This window comes from Melopsittacus undulatus, chromosome 4 (genome assembly GCF_012275295.1).
Source record: "Melopsittacus undulatus isolate bMelUnd1 chromosome 4, bMelUnd1.mat.Z, whole genome shotgun sequence".
Classification (NCBI taxonomy): Eukaryota; Metazoa; Chordata; class Aves; order Psittaciformes; family Psittaculidae; genus Melopsittacus; species Melopsittacus undulatus.
The window spans coordinates 48,832,399-48,850,318 of record NC_047530.1 but is presented as its reverse complement, the minus strand read 5'-3'; the positions used below and the strand labels follow the sequence as shown (position 1 = coordinate 48,850,318).

The following is a 17,920-nucleotide window of genomic DNA, read 5'->3' as shown; positions in this document are numbered from 1 at the left end:
TGGGAGTACTTTTTATATGAAACAAGGTGAAAGGAGGACAAGCATTTGATAAATTTCCATAAGACAGAATCTACTTTATGCAGAAGTCTAACTGTCAGATATGCAACAATCTGCAATCATCACAAAGGCAGCTGGAAAGTTAACACAGCTCTGTATATGCCAGTTTGCCTCTTCTACTTCATTAAAAAGCTGGATGTCTACTCACCAGTTTCCTGGGGGAAAGGTATTCATCCACAAGTAGCTCTCCATCATCTTTAATCAGTGGACTGAGATTTAGGTTGCCTCGCCAACTCAAATCAGTCACCTGGTCTGCAGCTGAGTCTGGATGAGAAACTCTGCCAGTATTCCATGTCAGGTCCATCTCAGTATGCTCTGAATAAAAGAATAACATGTGGTCTGTTTTTTTTCCTGTATTTATTATTTTCGCTTCAGCAAAATCTATTTTGACTCCAACTGCAAGTCAGAAAATGGTCATGGAGATACAGGTTTCTTTAATCAGAAAGAACCCAATCCATTTTGTAACATTTATCCTTTCTTTTCTTTACCTTCAAGAACTGTTGTAGTCCTACCTCTCATTCAGCTTAGAGTGTAAGATTCTACAGCAAGGTATCATTTGCAGTTACACAAAAAGTCAGGCATACCTATGGCTCTCTACAAAGAAGGCAGTAAAGAACAAGCAAACCAGGACACTAGTTCTTTCCAGTCTTCTCTGGAAATAGCACGCAGCAAAACTCTGCCAGGCTCTAGACTGCAAGTGCCAGCACCAAGACATGTCACCACTTCTCTGCAGTTTCCAGCCCTGCCTGTAGGTAGCATGGACAGCAGCAGTCTCTATTTGCTGTCCTAAATTAAACATACCTGCACTGTTACTGGCTGCCCTCTGGGTCAGGGCTACTGACTTCGAGTTCTGAAGAGAGTCTTGGAGAAAATAAAATTAAAATACAATTCAAACAAAACTGTGTATGCTTAAAGTGAGAATTAAATACAAAGTTGAAGATGAAGCAGTTCAGAAGTGCTCAATCGTCAACTCCCAAAGCTATTACTTTCACAGAAATATGAACAATTAACTTTGAAATATGAGACTAAGCATATGTACACCCGTTAAGAGTCCAAAAGCAAATCAGCTGCACCCAAATGGTACAAGCATTACTATGATTTATATAGCTATTTACTACTACTTGGCAGCAAGGAAGTATCACAGCTGGAAACACTGCTGTAACAACAACAGGCTAGACTAGAGAAAAGCCTTTTTCACTCTGCTGAAGGGACACCTGCAGTTTTCCTCTGTTCTCCACTGTGAAGCGATACTTTTTCTTCATGCTGGAAAAGTAATTAAATAATCAAGCTAATCATAATTGGCTGACAGGGCTTCAGTGGTGGCCAGACCCTGAGAATTGCCACCTTCCTTCCCCCTTATAGTTAAATGCAGGAGTGAATTCTGTTAGGTAAAATAGAAGGTCTGACTGGTCAGCTAGTCATCTCTACTTGAGAAGACTGAATGGTTAGCAGGTGAGGGGTTTACGCCAAAGAGACTTCTTGCTCTGACTACTCATGTCCAATCAGAAGTCTTCAATTTTGCACTAACGAAAGAAATTCAAAAGACTCTGTACTATCAGAAAAAAGGCAGCCCTTATCTGAAGAAGAGTAACAACAAAAAATTACTGAGCCACCATACCTCTCCCTGCAGGGTCTACTAGCACTGGGAAGAGAAGAACCAAAACCTCACACTCCACATGCTCCTTCTCATTCATTAGGAAAGAGATGACCCACAGAAAGCAACAACTATTTTTCTCAGGTCACTGCAAGCATTCCTACAGGAGTAGTTGACTTCTCAAATGTGCGATGTCTGAGCCACAGCAACATTCAATGCTTAAAAAACATATTCAAGAAGAAATTCTTCAGACACATTACTCCTTTCAATCTTTCACAATGGCTTATAAAAGAAACACCATAAAGTGAATTGAGCATTGAACTTTGCAACTTCTAAAACCTCAACATGTCTATAGTCATATAAGGACAACTTTCATACTTCTGCCCATTAAGAGGGAAAAGAGATCTAATAAACACCGTGTGTCTTAAGTTTTTGGGAGAAGCACTACAACCAACCCATAGATTTTTGTTATTTTTCCAAAGTATTCTATAATTTCTCAGACATTTTCCTCTACTTTCTCTAGAGCAGATCAGTATGATTTAGTCAGTACTCTGAGTCACAACAGTCATCAGTTGCCCAAAGCAATTCAAGAATCGTATGCGCTATGAAGGTCTTCTAGTGTTGCCTTTATTTTCCTAAAAAGGAATCATTTTTTCAATAATAGACTTGGATTAGAATATCTGCCATATAAATTCTGGAATACTTTGACAGTTGCACAAGACTTGTGCTGGATCCCATGCAAGTACTGGTGGTTCTTTCTAATTCAAGTGAGGACTGTGATTATCCAGAACTAATCCCGTATGTTATTGGAGCCAACTGGAGCAATAGTCAGAAAACACTGATGTAATGTGTGAGCTCAAAACATAACGAGGTAACAGCAGGATTGTGTAGATTCAGGCTGTGAAAAGCAAAACCAAATTATTTCAGTCCATCATTATTACACCTCAGAACACTCCCCAGTCTTGTGTTGATACAGCAGAGGGATCAATTTGTGGCTTAATATCTGAGTAACACTTCCAGTTCTGTAGTTCCCACTATTGATCTGCTGCTTGCAATTATTGTAAAGTTGGATTAGTGAGGAGAAAAGTATTTTCACTACAAATTATCTGGGATCAAATTGAGTTATTGTCAGCAAACAACACTATTTTTTTTTCACATGCTTCCATCATTTTAGAACTTCATCTGGAGAGGAATCTTTTCCTGAACATGGATCAAAGTAACATGCTCAAAATGAGGAATACAGAAAAGCTAAGAGTGCAGGAATCCTAGTAGTAAGGTACTAATCTTACATAAAAATACACAAACCTCCAAAATCTCCAGTACTGTAAGGGAGCAAGAAAGGGGCCTAGCACATCCCCCTACAGATACAGGATTTAGATTGCTCATGTTTATCAGGTCCACTTGACTTTCTGAGACAGGTAAAATAATTCCTGTAAAGCCACCTCACCCACTCACTTAAAATGCCAAGAAGCAATGAGAAGTTGTCCTGGTTTTGGCTGGGATGGGGTTAATTTTCTTCCTAACAGCTGGTACAGTGCTGTGTTTGGATTTAGTGTGAGAATAATGCGGATAACACACCAATGTTTTAGTTGCTGCTAAGTAGCACTTACCTGATCAAAGGCTTTTCAGTCTTTTATGCTGTGCCAGTGAGGAGGGGCACAAGAATCATAGAATCATAGAATAGTTAGGGTTGGAAAGGATCTTAAGATCATCCAGTTCCAACCCCCCTGCCATGGGCATGGACACCTCACACTAAACCATATCACCCAAGGCTTCATCCAACCTGGTCTTGAACACTGCCAGGGATGGAGCATTCACAACCTCCCTGGGCAACCCATTCCAGTACCTCACCACCCTCACAGTAAAGAATTTCTTCCTTATATCCAATCTAAACCTCTGCTGTTTAAGTTTCAACCCATTACCCCTTGTCCTATCACTACAGTCCCTAATGAAGAGTCCCTCACCAGCACCCCTATAGGCCCCTTCAGATACTGGAAGGCTGCTATGAGGTCTCCGTGCAGCCTTCTCTTCTCCAGGCTGAACAGCCCCAACTTTCTCAGCCTGTCTTCATACAGGGGTGCTCCAGTCCCCTGATCATCCTCATGGCCCTCCTCTGGACTTGTTCCAACAGTTCCATGTCCTTTTATGTTGAGGACACCAGAACTGAACACAATATTCCAAGTGAGGTCTCATGAGAGCAGAGTAGAGGGGCAGGATCACCTCCCTTGACCTGCTGGTCACACTCCTCTTGATGCGGCCCAGGATACAGTTGGCTTTCTGGGCTGCAAGCTCACACTGAAGCTGGCTCATGTTCATTTTCTCATCAACCAACACCCCCAAGTCCTTCTCTGCAGGGCTGCACTGAATTTCCTTTTTGCCCAACCTGTAGCTGTGCCTGGGATTGCTCTGACCCAGGTGTAGGACCTTGCACTTGGCATGGTTAAACTTCATGAGGTTGGCATCTGCCCACCTCACAAGAGTGTCAAGGTCCCTCTGGATGGCATTCCTTCCCTCCAGCGAATCAACCGAACCACACAGCTTGGTGTCATCGGCAAACATGCTGAGGGCACACTCAATCCCACTGTCCGTGTCACCGACAAAGATGTTAAACAAGACTGGTCCCAACACAGATCCCTGCGGGACACCACTCGTTACTGGTTTCCAGACGGACATTGAAAAGTTGACCACAACTCTTTGCATGTGCCCATCCAGCCAGTTCTTTATCCACCAAGAGGTCCACCTATCAAATTGATGTCTCTCCAGTTTAGAGACAAGGATGTTGTGTGGGACAGTGTTGAACGCTTTGCACAAGTCCAGGTAGATGATGTCAACTGCTCCACCCCTGTCCATAATTTTTGTAGCGCTGTCATAGAAGACGGGAAGAAGCAGAGACAGGACACCTGACTCAAACTAGCCAAAGGGATATTCCATACAACAGCACATTATGCTCGGTGCATAAAATGGGAGGAGTTGGCTAGGAGGAGCCTATCAGTCGGTGGGTGGTGAGCAATTCTACTGGGTGTCCCTGCTGTTTGTTTGGTGAGGGGGGTTGTTGTTTGTTTCCTCTCTCTTTGTTATTTCCCTTTCATTACTATTATTATTATTTTATACCTTATTTCAGTTATTAAACTGTTCTTATCTCAACAGTTTTCCTAATTCTTATCCCACTGTGTGTGTGAGTGAGCAAGCAGCTGCATTATATGTAATTGCCAGCTGGGGTCAAACCACGACAAAAATCTATGGCTCTGTCAAATACCCAGGACAAGCAACCACTGATCCAAACTAATATCAGCTTCAGTGGGACAGTTTACAGGGACTGGAAAGACTTCATTGTCACTAATGAGGTCTGAGAAGTCATGAAACTGAAGATTTACTCCACAGTCACATAGGATATATGTTGGATCTGTACTCTCAATGGTAATGCAGGTGATTGCTGAAAGACTTCGTAAGACCAACAAGGATGGAAGCTAACTGCACCTAACAAAAACCTTCAATAAATTCAATGGGAGAGCAAAGTAATATCAGTGAGTATATGAGAGCGTCAGGAAAGAAAATGGATTAAAAAACCATGGTGTTTTGTCCTGCATGTGAACATTGACAAGAATAAAATAAAGAAATCAACAAATTAGATTTTGCAGGCTTTGTATCACAGGTCTAGACTTGGCAGCCTCTTGCACATGTGGATAACTAGAAGCAGCTAATCAGTGTCTTGAATTCTACAAACAGTTAATCCGCCAACTTTCCCCACCACTGCCACTCTCCTTCCCAAAGCAAGTGTGATGATGATGATGATAAGCTATTCAATTCACATACATATTGTGAAAATTCATCAAAAACTGTGCAACATTGTCAACATATATAGAGTAATACAGCTAATAAAAATTATTATCAAAATTATATGATCCTTGGAACATGTTATTCAAAATCCTGCAGAATACTGTAATTTGCTAGACAGAAAGTGGCAGAGCATAGTCATTTGATGTTCTTAGGGACCAACAAACAGGTAAAATTCCAAGGTTTTCTTTTCCTGCTACAAGATTTATCAAAGAGTCAATGATGGGATCATGTATTCTCATTAAATATGTATTAATATACATTTCAAATACAGCAATTGCTGGAAATGTTGGACTTCATATTAATTATGGTTTCTTAAGTCTGGGAAAGACCCTCTGAGTAGTGTGACGAGGCATGATAATTTCTAATGTAGCCAAGACATTACCTAAAAAGCTTGTCCAAGCGAATACATTGCCATTTAAAAATAAAAACAACAACTACTGTTGTTTGGTTTGTTGCTGTTATCAGTCTAGATTTACTATGGGAAAAGACATATGGCTCTATGTATTAATATGCCATACAAGAATGAATCTCTACTCCCTCAGGCCAGCTTCTCAACCAGCCTCCTCTAGCTCTATGGCTTCCCATGCCTTCAAAAAGCTTCAGTGGACAGGGAGGATTGTCAGTTCAGGTAGGGTACCGCAGTCTGTATGCCCTTAGCTTTGTCACCAGCCTAAAAATTATCTAGGAAAAAAACATCTGAGAGCCATTGTACTACCTCTTCCTTCATGACAAGAAGCTTGCACTGCAGACTTCCATTTCTCTTGCCCTGAATAATGTAATTTTTATTTTTTTAATCCAGAATCACAATTACAGTAGTGTCCATACTGTTACTACTGCCACAGAAGGAAAACAAAGAATTCTGTGTTGACTAAGGATTTAACAAAAGGTTTGGTTTATAAGTCCCAAGGGAACTATGAGTGCCCTTTTAAGTGTAATCTTGTGCAAGTGCACTACAGATAACCTCTTCTGGAAAATAACTGTTTGGGCAGCTGGAATTTACTATGATGTCATCAGGAAACTACTGTTAAAATAATCCACCCCTAATGGCAAAACCAGTTCCTGCTACATTTATGTAATACAAAGCATCCTGCAACACATCGATCTATTTTAGCAGGTGTAATTTCCAAAAAGTTGAAAAATAAAACATCTGACCTGATACCAATGTGAATTTTTTCTGTATAGGACAAAAAAAATCTTGTTATAATCTTCTGGTTTTGTTAAGCAGAAGGATGTAATGACTACCTTAGTAACACTACTTTAATATCAAAGGATCATGTAAACACTATAAAGAGCATATATAAGTATTCCACTTGTGTGCCCCACTAAAGAAAAACCAGCTTTTACAAGAATGCTGAAATATCATGATATCACTATCCTGTTTAATAAAAAATTCACTGACTTCAAAGACAGTGAATGACTCAAATTCTTACAATGTTTGGTTTACTTAACAGTTCAGTCAATTTGAGCCTTTAGTTTAAGCACCCAAATTTGCAAATATAAAGCAAGTGTACCAAATTGTCTTCTTGTTATTTAAGTGCCAGAAAGTCCCTTGGTACTACATATAAATCCTACTCTACAGTTGCCATGACCATGACAGGTGAGCCTTGAGAACTATGTCCCTCACAGTCCTAGGTGAAAATTCTTGGGAACTAAAGCAGCCATGATCCCAGAGAAGAAAACGCATGCTACAAACCCAGACTAGGTTTGAGCCAACATGCTTGAAATAAAAGGTGTTTCATAATCTTGAAAAAACATAACAGTAATAAATAAAAAGGCAATGTATTTAAATGCCAGCCATTTCTCCTTCATTTACCTACAAATTACATGCATTAAAAAAGCAGAATATATAATACTTTCCCAAATCTTGCTGAGGAGGTTGTAAGGTGATGAGAAACTATCATGTGTGCTGGATATGCCTTTAAACTAAATAATTTTGAAGCTATCTTGTCAAATGCTGTTCAACAGCAGGGTAAAAAGCAGATCCCTCTATTTTATGTGCTATTGGGTGTCAACAAAATAACAGACCAGTGTCCAAATAATTGTACTTGGTTCTTAGAGTCCTGTGGTGTGAGGGGATCAGTGGCAATTTCTGCCTGCCTACAAACATTCATTGGTACTCTCTGCAGTGCAGTTTACAGACAGCAGCTATGAATAAGCATGGATTATCTGAAACCTTTGCTGAAACTACAAGATGCTACAGACTGAGATGATTTTCTTTTTCTTATATAGATGAACTTCCTACTGCAAAAAAATACCCCAAATGGCTCTTCTGCTGTCTGCACCCACTCCTTCCTACAATCAGCCTAAGGAAAGCAAAGTAGGGGGTAAATTGGGGGATAGCTGGTGAACAGCAGGGCTTATGGAAAACCAGAGCTCCAAGGTGCCTGTGTTCACTGCTAGAAGGCTGCCAAATGATCTTCTCATTTCAGTTAGTGGGAGAGATAAGAATAAGTCTCCTGCTGCTTTAACTTAGGCAGGCTAGCCAGGGATCAGGAAGCTAAATTTGGTTCTTTATGACCACAAGTTTTAATGCAGCATGTTAAGCGAGGGAGAAACAAGGATGCTCTGTTTAAAATCCTACTGTCCTTACATAGGGATCCTATCACAGATAGCTAATGTGAAGGGACACAGGAACCAGCATACCTGTGCTTGTCACAGACATAGATCCTGCCTTAAATGTAGATGTCACTGGAGCAGAAGATCAGGGAAAATAATTAGTTTAGGCAATTCCAACATTACAGTTTCAGCTTTGTTAGAATAAAAAGTACTCAACTATAATGCTATTCTTTTAAACTATTCCCAAGGTAGAGATGTTAATTTAAACCACAGCACCAGCTTAATGAAGTCTTTTATCAGGAAATGCTTAATATCCTTAGTTTAGGGCCTTACATATGATATTGTAGTCTTATTTCAGAAGACAGAATGTACAGAATGTACAAGTGCATCCTGCCAGGCTGAATTAAGATTTGATTTCATGTTTAATACTTCACAGGTTATCTTAATATCTACTGGATATAACCCAAGCAACTATTTTTTTCTTCTAAAACATCAGCCAGGTCATTCATTTACCTTTCTTGTATTCAAAAGGCCTAATTCAGCAACTACTTAAATTGCAGATGCTCTCATGTTACTGTACACATCAAGGAAGGACATGAACAAAGTCAGCGTTTGCAGAGTTAGTATCTTTAAGATCAGTCACTTAAGAAAACAAGACAAATTTTAAGGCATCCAAATTCCTCTTCATGTCATGGGCAGGCATCTATACTTTCCAAGCTCAAAATGTAAATCTAAGTCCATATCATAGGATTTAGGTCCCCATCCTGAAAGACTCATTCATGTGAGGAACTTTGGGCAGAACAAGTAGAGGGATGAACCAAATATGAAGTTAATCATGTGTCTAACACCCAAGACCACTGGTATAATGTAAAGTATTATTAAAAGCATTCCCAACAGCCTCCTCCAGATGTGTATTCTTTCACCACAACACCTATGCAAGAGGTGGTGACAAGCAGGTAGATCTCTTCGCTCTTCATCAGCCATGTTACATGAAGTCCCATAGGTCAAGGCTCACACATCAGTAAACTTTGCCCAAATTTAACTGAGAAGAGTTGAAAATATGAATCCCAGCATATTATTTCTGAGCTGCTGCTGAAAAAAAAAATAAAAAATGCAGTCAGCCTGCCCACATGCCCAAGATGTGCACTGCACATCATACAACCACTCTATGCAAGTCTGAGTGTGTTAAAAGAAAAGTTACCTTCAGGGATCTCTCCATTTATGATGCATATTTAACATCTGGAAAAATAATCAATACTGTCTCAGCACATAGCCTGCAATGTGTATATTTAAACAGTAAGAAGCAGAATGATGAAATAATATTTTAGGGGGGAATAAAAAAAAAAATTAATCAAGATTTGAGTGGCTCAGGGCTAATTCATCACCCAAGCAATAACTCCCCTGGGTTAATGCTTGTGAGTGAGGCCTTTAGATCTATTCTGGTATCAGTGTAAAGGTACCTTCTTACTGAACAAAGCTTTTGCAAATGAATAAACTAATTTTTCAACTGATTTCCGTAGATTGTACCATATTCCACTCGTGGCCACATGGCACAAAATGTTTGAGATTAATCTTCTGTAAGTGATGAGAGCCAAAGAATAAGTTAGTATGTCCCACGTAGACTCAAGATTTCACACACTTTAAAAATACTATATATACAAGGCAGGGTCAATTCTTGCAAAGATGGACAAATAAAAGAAGTTCTCTCTCTCACACTGCAAACTTCATTTTGCTTTAGTGTTGCACTAATTATCCTTTCCTGTCACATGTAAACTCTGCTCACCCTGCACAAACACTGCTTCTGACCCGGCCTTACTCTCTACCAGCAGCAAGAGGCTTTCACATCAGTTGACACTGTCCCATCTTGTCATGAAGAAGCTGGATAAATCACCTGTACACTGGTCTCTCTCCAGCACCTTCCCCCTGGTCTCCCACATGCCCAAAGATCTTGCAGGCTCTCTCCATTCATTAGGATAATATGACAGTGCAGCAAAGTTTTCTGAGAGACTGTCTCCCTGCACAGGTGCTCCCAATAGTGCTGGCTGCTCATTCACAGGCCACTCTAACCCATGGACTCAGAGCTAAGTGGCAGTCCAAAGCTGCAGAGAATTAAAACCATGGTTTTGGTCTTTAAAGCATTTTTAGTACCCACCATTTAGAAGCATTGCCAGATTCCAGCTAAGAAAAGGACAGTGAAACCCATTTTTTTCCCAGCTACTACTGAACTGCTTTTATGAGCCATTTGAAATCCAGACTTCTGCACAGGATGAAAATGCATCATATATGGCATTTTTGAGTTTCAAAGTGCTCTGTTGTCCCCAAACAATTTCCAGTCCATTTTATTTGGTAATTATCTGATAGAAGCAAGAGATGCCATGGCCTACAAATCCATTTGAAGAACCATTTTCAACACTGAGATGTTTCCAATTTCCAATGTGTTGCTCACATGGGATACATTGTACAAAAAGAGATTAATTCTAGCTGAACTCATAGGAAAATACTAAACAGTGGAAGATGGCACAAATACTCCCAAAATTTTAGCAAGAGCAGAAAAATAACTTTGCAAATTCAATATAGGCTACTAATGAGGTTGAATTATAACTGTCCTCCTAGATCAAGGCAGATGTCCAGCTAGCTACTGTAATCAGAAACAGATGCTTAAAAACAGGATCAGAAGTAGTCAAAAGTGACACTTCCCCTGACACACTGTTTAAATTTCTAGCAATCAGCTGCTGGGTAACTTCCCAAGCCAAAAGGTGTGTTGTGCTCCCCAGCTGGGCAGATACATAGGGAAACAATTATTTGTCATGCCTCAAGACATGACAAATAGTCATCCATTGACTAAAGAAACATCAGGAATTTTGTTGGAAATCAGTTGCTAAAAAGAGGAAAGTGCATTTTTATATTTGTTTAAATCTTGGAAGACAATGGCACAGGTTGTGGAGGCTAAGATTATAAATGAAGTTAAAAGGAGTTAGGCAGAATTATGGAGGATTCATCCACATGTCTATGCTATCCATTAATTCATAGCTTTCTTTTGCACCATCTCCTTTTTCATCTCCTCTCCTAGCTGAAAAGTCTCATATATTTTGTCCATTTCCCATTTCCTATCTTGTTGTATTTCACAGAAACAGTTTCAGTCCTGCCATTTACCAGGGTGGTCAAAACTGAATGCAAGACTCAAGATAATGGCCAGAGAGACAGTACATGGATTGTCAGTGTTTTCAATTCCTCTTCTTCAAAATTTTAATGCTCTTTGTCTTTTCGCTTGCTGCAAGATAATATTTTCAGAGAACTACTATGGTAGTTTAATGCTCTTTCCCAAACAGCAATAATTTATGTGTAACTCTCCATTCTATATATGTTTGTTTCCCCCACATTCATTACTTTGAACTTGGGTGAGTGCTCTATTAAAATAAAACAAAAATATACCCAAGCACTACTTATGCTAGTAATTCTGAAAAATATAAACTTGAGACACAAAAAATGTAAGATAAATAGCCAGCATTAATCTATACTTCAAATACTGCTTCCTGATGTGAGACACTACAATCACAGAAATGAGTGCCTTCTGAAATAATTTTTTCTTTTTCTTTATTTTAACCTAGTTAACTATTAACTTTTATTTTTAGTTTTTTCTTTAGCCTATAAACTTGGCACTGGCAAGGCTCTCCCATCATCCCAGGGAAGCTGAGCAGGCACCATGGAGGAGCCATGTTCTCTCAACATGAAATACCCACGGGTGTTTCTACAGCTTGCAATGGCCCAGGACTGTTTACTCATAAGCACTTTTCTCCTTAGAGCTATACCAAAGCAAAAAAGCTAAACACACTGTTAAACCTACCAGATTCATTGCCAACATAAACAGAGACCCTCAGGTGCTTTCCATCTACTGATTCTCAGGGCACTTAAGCCCTGGGACGCACTAGATGTGTACCACATCACTCAGCATGGTCACTCACCACAAGAGCCTTTCTTCAAGACCCCTAAACATACGTGTGCGAACACCGGGTTCCCAAAGGGAAGCCACCCCTCAGCCGGTCCCTACCACCCTCACAAAGCCGTCTCCAGGCTGTCCCCCCACCCCAGCCCCTCGGCACGGGGCTGACTGCTGGTGGCAGGGGGAGGCCGGCACTTACCTACCGGCCGGGCTGGGGCACACAGCGACCGTCACCAGGCAACCGCTGCTGCGGCGCTGCTGTACCAAGTAGTCTCACCCGGCCCCGCCCACCGAAATAAGCCCCGCCCATTGCCACGAGGCCCCGCCTACAGCCCCCGAGGCCCCGCCTCCCGCCCCCTTAACACCCCGATGCTCCGCCCCCCCCTCCCCTTCCTGTCTGGAGGGAGTGGAGGGCGATGGCTGTAGGGGGAAGAGTAGGGATGTTACCAGTCCCGTCGGGAGAACAGGGGTGGGTACCGCAGGGAGGATAGGAACGGGATGGGAAAGGCAGCAGGATCTGGGTGGCAAGTGACCATACAGCTGAAGGTTTTGGGGTGGCAGTAGGAGGGGAGTTGAAGGCATCTGAAGTGTTCTTTGTGGGCTGACGGATAATTAACACTGCCGTCGTGCAGAAAGGTGACTCCACACTCCTGTGATGTATTGAGGACTGGAAAATACAACTTGTGTATAACAAGGCTGGTTTCACCAAATCGGTTTGTATTTTTTTAAAATGAGAAACAGATTAAAAGACTAAAGTTCCAGACCAGAGTGGTCGAAAGACTAGGATGTGGTTCAACTTTTGTTGATCAGACAGCTCTTTTGGTGCAAGAATACAACCCTAGTCCAGATCCGTGAATGGCAATTCACTGTTCTTTGCTCATTCACCATTTCCTGGTTGGAGATTGCCATAGCATCATCATATTCCTTTTTCATTATTCAACCTTGATACAAATAAAGGATACCCATTGATCTGTGGGGGGAATTTTCTTGTGCAGCAGAAAATCACATAGAGCCATCAGTGCCAAATGCACACCCAAAGCACAGACAGGCTAGCGCACAGGATTAACCTTCTCCTGTTTGATGAGTTACCATGCAGAGCCACTTAACTGACCACATTAATAGACTTTCCACTGTCTAAACCAAACATGTTTGCTTTCCCTTAAGATAATCTGTTTTAAAAAGCAAGGAACTAAAGCACAAGGCAGTCAGTTTTCACAGCTCCACTGAGGCAGTAATCCATTAAATCAGGTTAATTCAATCATCCAGACTCATCTGTTCATAAATTAGATTTGCCTATTTGAACACAGGCATTGCCTGATCTTTTAGACTTATCACAATATATTTGAATGTTGCTCTTGCCATTCTCTCTCACACTTAGGAGGAATCCACATTTGCGCACTCTAGAGGTAGGATTCATAAATTGAGCACATAGGAAATGTGATCACACCCTTAGTTTTCCCACATGAAAAGCCTGCTTTTTCACAGCTTTACTTTCAGGATGGTACCCAGTGTTTTCCTGGGAGCAGTCCTTAGCTTGGGGGCAGGAAGACTGGAGGCCTGGAGGGAAGACATGGAGTCCTGCCTGCCATGTAGAAGAGGCTGGGGTTTTAAATGCCCTATTTGCATGCACTTGCCCTCTCACACCTCCCATATATACTGCACCTTTGCGAGGACTTTGGAGAGTAGCAGCTGCTGGTGGATTGCATCAGCATTTCCTCTGCAGCAACATTAAATTTACCCTGCGGTTTGGAAAATGCTATCTTAAACCATAGTTCAGGAAATGTGTTGACTCCCCTCTTGCAGGGTCTGACGCTCAATTAACATCAGAGAAAATCACCAGGGGCCTGATTTTCCAAGGTGATGATCTCACTCAGCTCCACCTGGTGTCATTGCAGTCCAGCTGCCCATCTTCACAGGAAGGAAGGCAATGGGCCTTGACGTGCTCCAGGAAGGTGATGTGATTCAGTGAAAACAACACTGAATCAATATTCTGCCCCTTGAATTTTATTCCAGACTCTGCCATTTATCTTCCAGATAACTAGCTCAAGTCACCCTGACTCAGTTTTCCCCCACACCTCTTCCTGGGACACACTTCCCAAAGGTTATCCATGGAGTGTGTGTACCCATCTCTGTGGTAGTCTACTTCTTTCCCTTCTTTTGCTGGAAATAATCTTGTTATGGCCAACCTAGGCTGAACTATCTGAAATCAAACAAAGAAAAATGCATCTTCCCATTACTGAGCAAGAGAAAGATCTGGCACAGTTTCAGGGTAGATAGAGAAGCTTTATGTTTGCCCTGCTCAGAGTTACTGTAATTGTGCTGGCACCATTCCCAGAGCTGAGCTAAGGTCAGTGAGAAACCTGTAAATTAATAACTGTGGAGCTGATGTGATCTCTATCCAGGAATCACATTGTACATTCATGAAGCTTTATAGGAGACAAAATTCATGTTTCAGCTTTCATAAAAAATGTTTTAAAATTTTAAATCTTATAACAACTCAGTCTCTGGACCTGTTCACAGATGTTGGACCTGATTCTGATCTCACCATCACAGAAACTTCACAAAACAGGTTAGTCTTGATTAATTACATTGCTACTACCAAAATGAATAGGAATCGGGGTAAATTTCTTTGAAAACCAAGCCTGGATGGAGATGTTTTCCTCTGGGTTTTTATCTTACGAAGAAGAGATTTGTCTGTCCTCCTGGTTAGATCCCGTCACAAGCAACATCCAGTTATCCTGATTAATACTATTGTTTAATAGCTCACTGCTGTTGCCACTTGCATTATTAACATATAGAAATTCCATTGTGCTACAACCTAGAAATGCAGGACCAGAAAAGGCTTTCTGATCCGAGGAACCAGTTTTCTGCTATTGCAGGTAATCACATCAGACGCATTTAGATACCTGTCAGTCTCTTCCTCTTTGTTCTGAAAGCTTCTCTCTGAAGATTACAGACTGCCTAATTTATAGCCCAAAATTATTTATTGACAAGTTATACCTACTTGTTCTTTTGCCAAATTATTTTTCCTCTTAAAATAACTCTTACCCTCTGATGTTTGCATTCCTGATATATTTATAGGGCCCACTGTCATCTCCTCTTGACATTTATTTTGCTAAGTAATACAAGCCAAGCTCAAAATCTCCTGTCATTAAGGACAGGCTTGCAATTCTTTTTATCATCCCATTTTTTGTTTATATAATTTACTCCAGATGTCTTGTGCAGTGAAATAAATGCTCTCCTTTCTGTACTGTAAATGTCTGGTATATCCTGAGTCACATTATTGAGGTCATATCAAATTGGTGGCTGATAATCATTGACTATTAAGATAGGGTTCCTCTTTTTCTTTGTCCTCCCCAGGTGCAAATGCAAGTGGAATGGAAGTCCCCACTGTACTAAAAAGGTTTTGTAAGCACATGACCCTGCATTGTGTACCACTACATTCTATTCAATTCCTATTACACCAACCCCTTCTTCCCGTCTTCCTCTGATTAATTCTCCTTAATCATTAGCAAATGTCATTAGCATGCTTCTGTCTTTTCCATATGGCACTAACTGAAACTAAGATGAGTATTGTCCAAAAGAACCCTGACTACAAACTATCTTTCAGCCTGACAGTCCCCATTAGCCAGCTCTGTAATCACATTTTTGTCTAGTCAGAATCCCTTTTCCAGCAGAACTATCAATTTCCTTTGGGACACAGTATGGAAGCCTGTCCTAGAGTCACAAACTAGTTGTATTTTTTTCATTAGCTGGTAAGATTCGCCCTCTTGTCAGAGATAGCTATAATACCCTTTTGGTAAACTCTTGACGCATTTTCCCATGTCTTTAATTCTGCTCACAGTCAAAATTTGTTCTAAAATATTGCATGCAGTTAGGGGTTAGATTCATGGATGTGTGTTAGTCTACGTCTCTTCTCTCTTGCCTCTCAACTTCTTCAGAACTGGCATGCACTTTTAGTCCTTTATTTCTGTAGCATCATCACAAATGTGACAATTTTGTTCTTTTAGCACAGCAAGGCAGAAATTACTCATTTGCCAAGTGTATTAAGTGTATTAAACACCTGAAATTTTCCTTTCCCTTGGATAACTTTAATTTCTGTGCAGTTTTCATTAGCCATCTAACACATCCAACACAATAACACTGTCACAGTGTTATTCTCTATTGAAAGCAGAGGAACAGAAATTATTTTAGTTGTACATCCAGATGATGATCTAGATGATCTTCAGGCTTGCCCCACTTGGTTTTGATTTCAATGATTCTTAAACTTTACACAAAAAGTTTTTATTACTGCTAACCTTACTAGATGAATACATGAATGTGTGGTAAAAGACATGCCTCCAGAAACTTATAATTCAAAGTAGAAAATACAAACCAAGAATATTTATCTCCATTGTATACAAATAGAGAAAAATCAAAACTAATCTGAGATTAAGTGAGGAATTCATCCTATGGTACTGCCACCCCCATCCAGACTGCTACTCTGCTGGAAAACTCACATCTTCTTGTATTGCATGATAAGCAGAACACTACCTTTGACAATTCCTCTCTCTGTTAAGAACAAACAACTATCATGGCATTCTCAAAAAAATCAGCTCAGGTCTGCAGTAACAGCTTTGGTTGAAGCCTTAACTATGGCATTAACCTCACTATTTCATGTGCTTGAAGTCCCTGCATTTGGAAGATGATATAAGAACAGTTTCAACCATGGCAGGTGTGTAGGACTTCATCCTCAGAAGCAATGAATGAGGCCAGGAGGGAGTAAGAACTGATCCAAAGATCCAGAGGTTGACAGAAGTCTGTGAATTAAATTTATTTTGCTGTCACTGCACCTGGCATGAGAAGAAAGGGCAATGAGAAGATCCAGTTAACAAGAAGTGTCTTTCTGAGTCACTGAATCCAAGCATTTGGTTTTCACTGGCTTATGTGAATTCATAAGCTGCAATCTAAAAGGACATCTTTATCAGGCAACATACGGCATTTTGTACAAAGCTGTATCTTTTAAAGCTGAACTAGACCCAGAAAGACTTCTGCTAACAGTTTTTATAGAGTATTTTAACCCACACTGAAATATGGGCCATCATTTTTCTTTGTCCTTGCTTCTGTGAATGAGTAAACCAAACTACTGAAGTCACCAAAGTAATACAGAAATTATGTGTGGTGTCTGAGAGCAGTCCTGAGCTAGTTTTTAAGTGACAGAGCCTGTCTTCTCTCACTGCTGTGTGCTCACTCAAAGAAAACAAGCACCCTCCTTGTCTTGGTGGAATTTTGGGGTACATTGTGGGGTACTAGAAAGCAATAAAAACAGCAAATGGCACCTTCCCATGGCAAAGGGTCTTTTAAAGAAAGGTAAGCTTAAGGCAGGCTTCAATTGTGTTGGGATATCTCATTAGCTTAAGCTCTGATTCAGCTCTACTGGGAGGAAAGAACTCTGGTGGAATCCCACTTACTTTCAAGAAACACCCAGTGTAGATTGCACGCAACAAGGTTCTTTCTTCCCTTTGTACTATTGCTTTAAAAAGGCAGGTTCATGACAAAGGGATTCTACCCAGAAGTGGCTGCATAACAGTGCAGTTCAGATAATTGATCAGGATAAAAGACATGAGGTAGCAAATGTGAGACAGTGTAGTGTATTAATATTTAAGCCACTGAGGCAGGATTTCCTAATTCCAGAGGGGTTTATCTCCTCATTCTGCTTTAATTTTAATGAAGAGTTGTAAATAAATGGATAAATAAATTAATTTAAAAAACGTAGGATTTCTTTCCCTTCAATTTTTACAGGCAGAAAAAAAGGAAAAACTTTATCTGAAAAAAAAAATACTGAGAACCAGAAAAGCATGTTTGCCATCCCTTGTTTGTATCATTCCTGACTCAAAGACTAACCAATTGTGACTTGAAATGCCTGTGTATATGAATAAAGATGATTGTTTTGTGTC

General features: G+C 40.5%; 1 protein-coding gene across 2 annotated transcripts in view; it reads right to left on the bottom strand.

Moving 5' to 3' along the window:
* The window catches only part of LRRC56 (leucine rich repeat containing 56), a 66,865-nt gene extending 54,621 nt beyond the window's left edge, over positions 1–12,244 (bottom strand). Inside the window, exons 1-2 of one of the 2 annotated variants that reach the window (XM_034062630.1) lie at positions 12,184–12,244; positions 206–372 (exon numbers count right to left, since the gene is read on the bottom strand). In XM_034062630.1, the coding sequence (XP_033918521.1) occupies positions 206–361 (156 nt within the window). In that variant the 5' untranslated portion in view covers positions 362–372; positions 12,184–12,244. The remainder of the gene's footprint in view (positions 1–205; positions 373–12,183) is intronic. The other variant, XM_013129107.3, reaches the window with a different exon arrangement.
* Between the last annotated feature and the right edge of the window lie 5,676 nt (positions 12,245–17,920).